The 12,610-nt window shown below is 42.0% G+C and overlaps 1 protein-coding gene across 3 annotated transcripts in view; it reads right to left on the reverse strand.

Moving 5' to 3' along the window:
* Ppp2r5e (protein phosphatase 2 regulatory subunit B'epsilon) overlaps positions 1 to 12,610 on the reverse strand; it is a 116,929-nt gene that overhangs the window by 52,470 nt on the left and 51,849 nt on the right. For all 3 annotated transcript variants that reach the window (XM_090344247.1, XM_090344245.1, XM_090344246.1), the window contains exon 3: positions 10,014 to 10,210. In XM_090344247.1, coding sequence (XP_090200373.1) covers positions 10,014 to 10,210 — 197 coding nt within the window. The remainder of the gene's footprint in view (positions 1 to 10,013; positions 10,211 to 12,610) is intronic.

Genomic DNA, 12,610 nt, shown 5'->3' on the forward strand with positions numbered 1-12,610 from the left:
CCAACAGTAATTCAGTCCACATATGTAGAGCCTAGAAATGGAAAGCCAATTATATAGTCAAACAGCTAACCATTAGATAGTGCTTTTATCACTCTTAAATTCTGAGACTGACCTAGGAATGTCTTTAATTTATTTCTATGCCTGAGTTCAACCAAGTCAACCAAGATGGCAAGATGGCACACACCTGGGTAGAAAGAGCATTTCCTTTGGAGGAGCCAGTGGTGGCCAGAAATACTGCATCCTCCAGGAATGTTTTTCTGGGAGGAATAGCAGGGGGCTTCAAGTAGCCCTCCTCCTGAACTTTTTCTTATCCCGCAAATCACCAAGTAGGAGGAAGTCAGGACAAGGAACAGTCAAGAGATATACATTTAAAAATAAAACAAAGGCAATATAAAGTTATTGTGCCAGGTAGGGAGGTGGTAGGAGAAGAGGAGTAAGAAAAAGGGTTTTTCTTAGGCAAAAGCCAACTTATTTTTAGCCCCAGAGCCCACTTATTAGGTATGGCCTTGTCAGAAACAGCAAAAGATACAAGGAAGGATATTATGTATGTGTGTCTATATGTCCTGGGGCTTGAACTCAGGGCCTGGGCACTCACTGGTCCCTGATCTTTTGTATGTGAGGTTAGTGCTCTACCACTCTGAGCCACAGTCCCATTTTTGGCTGGCTGGATGGCTGGCTGGCTGGCTGGCTTCCTTCCTTATTAATTGGAGACAGGAGGCTCACCAACCTTCCTGCTTAGGCTGGCTATGAATCACAATCCTCAGATCTCAGCTGCTTGAGCAATTAGGATTAGAGGCATGAGCCACCAACGCCCAGCTTGTTAAGATCCTTTCAGAAGAGTTCAAGGAAGAAAACACGGTGCAGTGTGGCTAGAATCCAACCATGAGGGACTTTGGTCCTCATTCTTAATGGAAAGGATTGAGTTCAGGGCAGCAGTAAGTAAATAGGCAAGTAGTTTAAGTAAGGACTCTGGAAACACATCACCTAGGATCCGTGATCCAAGTGTAGGGCTTTGGGTCCTTTAACTTGTCCTGTATTTCCTTTACCTTACACACAAAACTATATCTAAAATATAAGTATCCAGCTGGGCACCGGTGGCTCACACTTATAATCCTAGCCACGCAGGAGGCTGAGATCTGAGGATCATAGTTCAAAGCCAGCCTGGGCACAAAAATCTGTGAGACTCTTATCTCTAATTAATCACCAGAAATCTGGAAGTGGCAGTATGGCTCAAGTGCTAGAGTGCCAAACTTGAGCAGAAGAGTACAGGGACAGCCCAGGCCCAGAATTCAACCCCCATGAACAACAAAAATAAAAATAAAATAAAAGTGCCATGAGGCTGCCATGAAGACTGAATTAACTCATGTTGCCGTTTTTTGTAGATTACTGTGCTGCTAACAAGGGAAATGCACAGAGACTGGCCATCTTTTACAAAGACATGCTTTTGGGAGACCATGTAAAGACTGAGAATATGACTGAAGCCAGCTGGGCACCAGAGTTCCACGACAGCCAAGACAGGAAAGTCTGTGAGACTCTTATCTTTAAAAAAAAAAGGGGGGGGGCCTCAGGGATAGAATCCAGGTCCTATGTTCAAATTGCAGACAGTATTTAAAAAAAAAAAAAAAACTGAAATTCTAAATTGCATAGCTATTCTAACAACCTCTGAAAGGTGAAATAAGATCATCTGAATGCATTACCTAAAACCCTCCCACAGGGGCTGGAATGAAGTTCATGGTAGGGTATGTGCTTGGCATGCTTTAGGCTTGGGTTCAATCCCCATCACTGCCAAAAACAAAAACCTTCCCACAGAGAAAACTCCAGGCCCAGATGGTTTCCTTGGTGAAGTCATGCTAATAACTTCAGTTTTCATCTTTAGTTGCTGACATAAATGGGAGGATCTTGCTCCTTTACAATCTTACATTATGATGCTCTCAACTGAGCAGCATCTAGCATACCTGTTTACTGAACATATGGCAAAATTCAACTTAAATGCTCTGAAGTCAGATTTGCCTTTGAAAATTTAATCAGAAGCAATTGACTTTACTCCCATAAATATATACATAGCACACCATAAACATTTGCAGTCAAAAGAGGGTTCAATGAGCTCAGAAGTAGATCTATAAGCTAAATATTGTTAACTGAGCATTAACTAGAGGAACAAAAAGTAACAGTTTAAGATGTTATTAAAACATACTGCCAGTTTTGCCATTCTCTGACAAACTACAGATGTTAAAATCTGCTTCTAACCTTCTGTAGTAAATTCTTTCGGATCTCATCCTAAAATTGTCTTTGCCAATTTTTTTTATCATAATCTTAAAACTCTGTTCTGTATGCCTAGAAATTCTTTTAATTTCTGATTTTCTAGTGGCAGTGTGGCTCAAGCAGTAGAGCACCAGTCTTCAACAATAAAACTAAGGGACAGAGGCCAGGAGTTTGGCTTAGGGGTAGAGTGCTTGCCTAGCATGTGCCAAGACCCAGGCTTGATTCCTCATTACCACATACGTAGAAAAAGCTGGAAGTGGTGCTGTGGCTCAAGTGGAAGGGGTTTAGCCTTGAGAAAGCACAAGGACAATGCTCAGGCCCTGAGTTCAAGCCCCCAATACTAGCACATTAATTTGATTCTCTAGTCTTACCTATTAGAGTTACTCAATTCTCAAGCTTTCCTAATAAGTTCATCAATAGGATTGATATTAGTATTTTCAGTCTTAAAAGTAACCATTGTCCCTTTGTCTATACATTCATTCCTTGTGCCTAGAACTTGTGATTTGTAATGACCTTGACGTTCTAATTCAACTATTTTTAAACTCTTGACTGTTCTTTTCTTATTTCAAATTGGAATTCAATAAAACTGCCTGTGGTACAAGAAAAAAAAAAAAAAAAAAAGCAGTAACCTGGCCAAAAGTGTGGCCTAGTGGTAGAGTGCTTGCCTAGCATGCATGAAGCCCTGGATTCTATTCTTCAGTTCCATATATACAGAAAAGGCTGAAAGTGGTGCTATGGCTTCAGTGGTAAAGCACTAGCCTGAGAATGCTCAAAGAGAGTGCCTAGATCCCAAGTTCAAGCCTAGGACTAGTCAAACAAAATAAAACAAAACCAAACATATTGTAACCATACTAACAGGCAAATTTTAACTCTTTGGATCTAAAATTACACCTTCAAAGAAAAGTATAGCCAGGATATACAATTACATAGTGAAATAAACACTCCTAAGAGTATAATAACAAGATAGAGAGAAATATCTCATTGCAAATTCATGATTCTTTAAAAACCTCATATAATTCTATTAAGATGCTAGCCCAAGCTGTGATTCCAGTTAAATCAAGGAATGTTCAAAAGATAAAGCACTTACAGCAAACCAAATGACAGGATATAATTTGAAAGTGAGAAAAGAACAAAGGTAACAATGGCCACGACATGGAATAAAAAGTCTCAATAGAAAAGAAGAAAAAAGCCAGGCAACAATGGCTCATGCCTGTAATCCTAGCTACTCAGGAGGCTGAGATCTGAGAATCAAGGTTCAAAACCAGCCTGGGCACAAAAGGATCTAAGACTTATCTCCAATTAACCTCTAGAAAACGAAAGTGGGGCTTGGCTCAAGGGTAGGACAGTAGCTCTGAGCTGAAGAGCTCAAGGACAACACCCAGGCCCAGGGATAGGGTGGTAGCCTTGAACTGAAGAATTCAGGGACAGCTCCCAGTTCAAGCCCCATGACACACACACACACACACACGCACGCATGCACACACACAAAAGAAAGAAAAGAAGAAAAAGTAACAATGTGTTCTATTAAAACTACTTCAGCTTTAGAAGAATTGTATGCTCTATACAGAAAACAGATTTGGAGTTAGGCAAGTCATAAAGTTAAAATGTGAAAATATTAGCAATAAATTGGAGACAAAGTTGTATATATTTTTGAAGACAGAAATGAGAGCATTTCATTCAAGGGAAGACACACATCCAAGATGCCACTGTGCTAGGACCAATTATTATCAACTGTCAACACGTTTGCTTCCTCATCCATCCACTCAACCCCTGGCTCCCTTATACCTGCTGCACCAATTCTCTCATCTGCCCCACTCCATGCTGACAATTACCCACCTCCATCTCCACATTTCCCCACCTATGCCTTCCACAGCAACTTCAATATAAACACATCCAACTTCAACCCAAGCTTCTGTCTCAGACCTGCTCTCTCTGCTGTATCATCTCACTACCATAGCTATCCTAATACTTGCCTCTGTCCCCCCCCAACATCACACCAATGATATATGTGGCTTCAACTTTTCCTAAGTCAACCTCCAACATTATCTCTTCCTCTCTTCCACATCAGCAATAGACTTCCACAACTTCTCTAACTCAAACATTCTCCTCCCTTCACTTTCAGCCCCTCCCAATTAAAATAGAACTCTAGACTATCACTGCTCTGCTTCAGGCCATTCAATGGTTCTTCAGTCTATTCCTTCACAATCTGACCCAGCTCAGCATCTACAGCTGCTGCCTCTCAACTCCTCCCACTTGAGAGCAGGTGAGCACACACATGCACACCTGCACATAAACACACACCACAGAAACAATACAGCACTTCTAATGCTTCTCTAAATGTGTTGTGTGTTTCGGGAATGCCCTTTTATCACGTACTTTCATTAGTTCAGCCGTGTAGATACATGCGTTCATCTTTTTAATAACCCTTCTGAGGCTTTATTTTGGAAAACCTGCCCTGATCACCTACCTGCCTCCAATCAATCATCACTGCTCTCCACTCCCCCTCCTTGCCCCAAACATACTTCTACTGAGTCTGACACTACATTGTAATTTGTCCACAGGAGTATTCTCTAACAGACTATGAGATTGTCAGCAGATAAAAGACCATGAGCTGGGCCCTGGCACACACCTGTATTCTCTGCACTTAGGAGACTGAGACAGAAGACAGTTGAAACAAGCTTGGGCTACTGGTGAGCCCTGACTGTGTGCGCGCGCACATGTGTATGTGTATGTGTGTGTGTGTGTGTGTGTGTGTGTGTGTGTGTGTGTGTGTGTGTGTACAGGTATAGGCACACAATGGCTTAAGAGAGCCCTGACTCTGTGTGTGTGTGTGTGTGTGTGCGTGCGTGCGCGCGCGCGCGCATGCGCACACACGCGAAGGTATAGACACACAATGGCTTAAGTTGGCTTAAGCATCTTATCCTAGCTACTCAGGAGGCTGAGATCTGAGAACTGAAGTTCAAAGCCAACCCAGGAAAAATCCATGAAATCTATCTCCAATAAACTATCCAAAAAAGCTGGAAGTGGAGTCATGGGGTAGAGAGAGATACAGAGAGAGTGCCAGCAAAGTGGAAGAGTGAGGGATAAGAGAGAAAAAGAGAGGAAGGGGGGTGGGGAGAGGAGTTAAAGAGTAAGGGGAGGGAAGTGGCGCTGTGGCTCAAGAGGTAGGGCGGTAGCCTCGAGCTGAAGAGCTCAAGGACAGCACCCAGGCCCAGAGTTCAAGTTCTCCCATGACCAACCATAAAAAGAAAAAGAGAAAGGAGGAAGGAGAGAGGAGAGAGAAGACAGGAGAAGGAGGAGGAGAGGGGGAAAAGGAAAAAAGAGGAAAAGGGAGCAAAGAGAGGGCGGAGAGAAAGGAAGAAGAAAGGACAGGAAATAAGGGAGGGAAAAAAGAGAGGGAGGAAAGGGTAAGGAGAAGAGGAGGAACGGAGAGGAAGAAAGAGGGAGTGAGGGAAAGAGAAGGGGGAAGGGGGAGGGGAGAGAGGGGAGAGGGGAGAGGTAGAGCTCACCAACAGAGTGCTTAGCTCAAGCCCTGAGCTCAAGCCCCAGGACAGGCAAAAATAAAAACCAAAGAGCAGAATGTAGTTCAGTGGTAGAGCTTTTAACACTGTTACATTTTTGTTATGCATAAAAAGCACTGTTTTTCTCTCAATTCTAAAATTCAGACTTCACATTAAAAATGTGCGGTAGCTCACGCCTCCAATCCTAGCTACTCAAGAGGCTGAGATCTGAGGATCTCGTTTCAAAGCCAGCCAGGGAACTCAAGTCCATGAGACTCCAATTAACCACTAGAAAACCATAAGCAACACTCCCTACCTCAAGGGGTAGGGAGGTAGCCTGAAGCTGAAGAGCTCAGGGACAGCGCCCAAGCCCAGCCAAGCAGTGAAGCCCCATGACCAAGCCCCAATATCCCCCCCCCAAAAAAATGGCTTTCCCCAACTCAAACAACTTTTCATTGGTCCCTAACAGGAACATCAACTCTTGAATTAAGCACTTCATCTGGGTGGAGCACTATCTTAAGCAAAAATAGCTTTAGGAATGCACCCAGGCCCTGTGGTTCAAGCGCCAGTATCAACACGCATGTACACACACACACGAACATACTACAGATCTTTGCACTTTTCTCAATTTTTCTGTGAACACATAATTTAAAAAATTTTTTAAATATACTTTCATTAATGCTATTAAGGTGGTGTAAATAGCTGTTATTATTTCCTAAGTCAGTTAATGAGTATTTTTCTCTTCAGACTATGTCAACCCCTTCCTTCATTTCCTCTCTATTTCCCACTCCCATCCCTGCCCACTAGTTAAATAGTTCAGCTGGGCAGTAGCTCACACCTGTAATCTTAGCTACTCAGAAGGCTGAGATCTGAGGATCACAGTTCAAAGCCAGCCCAGGCACTAAAGGCTGTGTGATTCTTATCTCCAATTTACCACCAGAAAACTGAGAGTGGCACTGTGGCTCAAGGGGTAAGGCAGCAGGCTTGAGCTGAAGAGCTCAGGGGCAGAGCACAGACCCAGAGTTCAAGCCCCACAGATGGGGAGAAGGGGCAGAAGTTACATAGTTCACTTTCCACAAAATGTCTAAGAGTACCATGCCTACATTTGTTCATGCCTTCCTCTTCCCATCCTTCCTCCTCCAAATCTAAAATCATTAAAAGAGAACGAACAGGGGCCAAGAGTTTGGCCTAGTGGTACAGTGCTTGCCTAGCATGCATGAAGACCCAGGTTCAATTCCTCAGTACAACATACACAGAAAAGCCAGAAGTGGTGCTGTGGCACTAGGCTTGGTGGTAAAGCATTAGCCTTGAAGAAAGCCCAAGGACAGTGTCCAGGCCCTGAGTTCAGTCACCAGGACTGGCAAAAACAAAAAAGAAAACAAAAATGAGGCGGGCGGGGGTGTGGGTGTGCGTGTGTGTGTGTGTGTGTGCGCGCGCGCGCGCGTGCGCGCGTGTATGTGTGTGTTATGATTTAGGGTGTGTATGTGTGTGTTATGGTTTAGGGTGTGTGTGTGTGTGTGTGTGTGTGTGTGTGTGTGTATTATGGTTTAGCCAGCCAGAGAAAAAGACACCATCTCAACAAAAATGTTGAGGGTGATATGGATTGTGGTAGTTTGTACTTATAAACTGATAAGTTGAAGGGTAACCCCTTTTATAAAACTACTTAAAAAATTACATACATGTCAAACATTGGGCCTGGTGGTGGCACACATCTGACATCCCAACCACTTAGAGAAACGTAAATAGAATCTCAGTCCAAGTTAGCCCAGGTGTAAGTGCAAAATCCTAGCTGAAAGATAAAAGCAAAGCTAGACTAAATGTGTGGGTCAAGTGGTAGTGACTCTGAAACAAGCACAAAGCTCTGAGTTAAGACTCCAATGCCACCAAAAATGAAAAAACAAGAATAAACATCATAGAAATGTTCTTGCCCAAAGGCAGGCTGTCATTTTTAACAAAGATATCCATATGATGCTGACTAAATAATCCATGCAATAAAATATCAGGTAGCCATTTTTAAAAAGAAACTTTACACATGCTAGTGTATGTGTGTATGTGTGTGTACACACACACGCAAAACGTAAGATTTGGTAAGTTTGTATAATATATCATCATTTTTGAGTTTAAGAAAAATTTTTCCTATAACCCCAGCTACAAATAGAGGATCCCAGCTAGAAACAAGAAGATTATGGATCTGAGTCAAAGTAGACCACATTAGTGAGACACTAACTCAGAAAGAAAATAAAACAGAGATGAGAGATATAGCTTAATTGGTATAATGCTTTCCTGGCAATCATGAATTGGGTTCAAGCCTTGGTATGGGAAAGAAGGAGGGAGGGAAGGAGGGAAAAAGGAGCAAGAGCATATGCCTGTGGTCTCAGTGACATGGGAGACATAGGCAGAGGGATCCTGGTCTGAGACCAGGCCAGGTAAACTCAGCATGGATCATATCTGAAAAACAAAGAAGTTGCCAGGTGTGATGGCTTATGCCTGTAATCCTAGCTACTCAGGAGGCTGAGATCTGAGGATCATGCTTCAAAGCCAGCCAGGGCACTGAAGTCCATGAGACTCTTATCTTCAATTAATCACTAGAAAACCGGAAGTGGTGCTGTGGCTCAAGTGGTAGAGTGGTAGCCTTGAGCTGAAGAGCTCAGGGACAACCCCAGGCCTGGAGTTCAAATCCTACAACCAACCCCCCCCTCCAAAAAATGAAGCTAAAAAATCAAAAGGACTCAAGCCATGGCTGTAGTAATGGAGCACTTGTCCCAGTAAGCTTAAACTCTGACTGTTTTGATTCTCTGTAGCTTAATTGCACAATTCAAACCAGCCTTCTCTACCCCTCCAACCCAACCCAGAAAACCACGTGCTTTCTAGATCCATGATCTTCTAGGATGCCAAAAAAAACCTTCCTACAGATTCTGGGATGGGCCTGAATTGATTTTTCTAGTGGGACTTTCCTACGCATTGTAAGATGTTTACCAGCATCCCTGGCCTCCACTCACTAGATACTGAAAATATCCACCTCCTATAACTAGTTGTGATTTTTTTAAAAATGTTTCCAGAACGTAGCCTATGTCCTTGTAAGGCAAAAATCTCCAATTGAAAAGTACTGTTCAATGACAGCAGTTAACCTACAGAACATCAGTACTGTTCAATGACAGCAGTTAACCTACAGAACATTCCAGGACTACATTCCTGTAACTTAATAACTCTAATATTCATTCTTACGTAGATATGAGTACATTTGACTGTCTTGAAATGACCTTCATAGATCAATCAGTTTCTCAAGCAGAGATAATGAAAGTCCCTTTTTTCAAATCTGAACTATCATTTTTAATCATATCTGCTCCATCACAAATGTCTCCTTTCTGAATTTGGTATATAAAAAATAAGAGTTAACAAGAAAAAGTCAGTGACATTTCACAGTACATGAAGTGTGCCAGCGGGCTTGCTAATGACACCTGACCCTTCTGAGCCTCTGCAGCTTATTTAGCTGCACAGTTCAAGAGACCAGCCTTTTTCCCTCCTTCCACCCAGCCCTCAAAAGCATTTGCCCCCTTGATCCATGGTCTAGGATGCCAAGGGAAACAACCCACCCTCAGAAACCTAACATACAATTACATTTTGGCTTAATTTCTGAAAACTAATTTAACTGCTGACACATTAAGAATATAACTACTTATATCATGCTAATAATATTTCATCCTACAATTCTTAATGGCCACAGAGTGTGAGACACTGTTCTAAAATCATGAAAGGCAACACCCTTAACTTCAAAGAAAATGTAAAGAGCAGGGTTGGTTATAAAGACAGGGGAGGCTTCCACTAGATTCTACAAATCACAATTAATAAAAGTCTAAAGCCATTTCTAACAGAACACAATGAATTAGAAAAAAGAAAAAAGAAAAGAAATCAAGACATCCAACAGGCTTGAATATTTTTCAAACAGAGATCTAAAACTTTTTGTGGATTCTCCTATATCATTTCTTTTTTCAAAGTGAGAAATCCAGTAAGTCCCTGGCCTTCTTGGCTTCGTATTTTGAAGTTACTGATTCTTTCAATGCTGTTGTAGTTGAAACGTTTTGGACTTCATCCTCATCAAATCATGCTCTTCAACTTCTAGGATTGTGCCGACTATTCGTGCTTAGCTCTGAGAAGGTTGGCAACCTCCAGTGACCTTACTCTGCAATAAATACACCTGTGAGTAGCTACGAAGATGCTTTAAAGTGTCAGCGGCGGAGAAAAGAAACTCACCATTCTAACTACTTCAGGGTAAGTCTGCTCTGTCAAACAGCCTCTGCTTATTGTAATGTAGTCCACCAGTTCATTAAGAGTGGAGCGCTTGTATTCTTTCATTTTAAGATCAGATAGCGTGTCCATGAAGTCAAAAATGACACAGCACTGCTGAAGTTTCTTTAGGAACAGTTCAGGCTGCTCTGAGGTTGGAACGTCTAAGAAAAAAAAAGGAAATGGTGTAAGTCTGTCATCCATGTCTAGGTAACAGGAATTCTCTGTGAAAGTTACTTCAAAAGCAAGCTCAAAAGAGTAAGAATTCAAATGACAACAGTGTTCTTTAACAGTTACACATGGAGGCGGAGACATACCCTTTGCTTCAGAGACCTCATCTCTCTGAAATCTGTAATGTACCAACTCAACCAACTGCATTTGCTATGCTGCCACCAAAGACAGACTACCATCCCAAGAGCCATTTCAAGATGGAAGTAAGTTTTAACCCAAAATACCCCAATGCCAATACCCTTAAGCCCCATTCCCCCAAATAACACTGAAAAAAGTCAATGTTTCCTTATAAGGTGAAGCAAGAAGTTTTCACTGTTGGTTTAAATCAGTTTGACTAAAAATTTTCATAGCAGAAATGTCAGTCTATTCATTTTAATTTCATGCTGACATCCTTGGTATTTAAAGCAATTGGTGTGTTTATACTTTTTGTGTTGTTTTGGCTTGATCTCTATGAGATTTTTCTGCCAAAAAAAAAAAACAAACTTTAAAAACCAGCAAAATGAAACAATACCAATACTCTCAAAAAGAGCAATGAGAAAATAAGATCAAATTCCTCTTCAATTTACACTCTGCTGACCCATCTCCCTCCCTTACAGAGGAAGAAAGCCACTAACATCTTTCTTAATATGTTCTCAGAATAGACATCTGTTCTTTTTCAAATCAACAGTAGGTCAGACATTTGGTTTGGTGTTGTTTCTTAAAAAGTAAACACTTTTGGTTAAAGTTCTCCCACTAGTCAGACGCCTGTGGCTCAGGCATATAATCCTAGCTGCGCAGGAAACTGAGATTTGAGGATCCCAAGGTTCAAAGCCAGCCCCGGCAGGAAAGTTGTGTAACTCTTATCTTCAATTTATCACAGAAGCCAGAACTGGCACTGTGGCTCAAGTAGTAGAGTGCTATCCTTGAGCAAAAAGGAGCTCAAGGACACCACCGAGGTCAAGTTCAAGCCCCGGACTAGACAAAAATTAAAATAAAATAAATAAAATAAAATTCTCCAACTAAAGAAGACTCTGATCTACAGTTACACTCGGAAAACACTAAGACACAGACTAGCCATGTACATTCCTATCTTCTTCCCACTATTTTATCTGCCCAAACTGGAGATTCCCAGCATAAAAATTATGACCAGAGTAGTTGCCTTCATCCCAGGCAATTAACTCATTAATCCTTAGAACAGACAAGAGAGGTAAATAAGGAGCATTATTTTCCAGTCTTCAACAAGAAAATAAAGATCCTACAATGACTGAGTTACAAAGCTGGGCACAGTGCCTAGGTCTCTAACACACTCCCATATTTCCTCTGAACTAGTCAAGAGGGACATCAACAGTATTCAGCCAGTCATTCACAACCATCCTCAGTGGCCAGCCTCCCGGTCAAGGCAGCATAATCAGGCCTGCTCACATGATCCCTAGAAAGAGGTAAAATAGCACATGTATGCACATATACACGTACTCACGTACACACATACACACGTACCCCTATACCTTACGGCTATGAGACCCAAGAGACAGACACGAAAAGCCAGCCTTGGTCATAAGGTACCTGCATGAAAATTCTCTAAAACCCTCTACCCTCCTCACACCCTAGGACCTTACAAGTAGTTCCTTCAAGCCCTCCAGGAGTAATCCAGTAGATGAGATACCTGAAACAGGATTTTCCAACAGACATTAGGGGGTAAAAAGTAGTCAAGACTGCTATTCTCTAAAGAAGAAAAAAAAAGCTGTAAACTTAGAAATTGCTCATCAATGGGACCCAACCCCTATAATTAGAAGTGTGGTGCATCTTCTGGCCAAAAAATGCTAAGTAATGACTGACTGACTGACTTTCCTTCCTTTCTTCCTTTCTTTCTTTCTTTCTTTCTTTCTTTCTTTCTTTCCTTCCTTCCTTTTCTTCTCTTCTCTTCTCTTCTCTTCTCTCTCTCTCTCTCTCTCTCTCTCTCTCTCTCTCTTTCTTTTTAGTCCTGGGCTTGAGCTCAGGGACTGAGCACTGTCCCTGGGTTTTCTCAAGGCTAGAGCTCTACCACTTGAACAACAGCAGCATTTTCTGTTTTTTTGCTATGTATGTGGTACCAAGGAATCAAACCTGGGTCTTCGTGCATGATGACTTTCTTTTTCTGTGTTTAATCAGTTTAAAAATATCTGGCCCAGACTACATGAACTAAATATTGAAATATGACTCTCTCAAAGTGTGATCTGATTCAACCAACAAACAAGCAAGCAAGCAAGCAAGCCAGGCATTGGTGGCTCACACCTGTATTCCTAGCTACTCAGGAGGCTGAGCTCTAAGGATCACAGTTCAAAGCCAGCCCAGGCAGGAAAGTCCATGAGAGTTGT

The sequence above is a fragment of the Megascapheus bottae genome, chromosome 14 (assembly GCF_031878675.1).
Source record: "Megascapheus bottae isolate mThoBot1 chromosome 14, mThoBot2.hap1, whole genome shotgun sequence".
Lineage (NCBI taxonomy): Eukaryota > Metazoa > Chordata > Mammalia > Rodentia > Geomyidae > Megascapheus > Megascapheus bottae.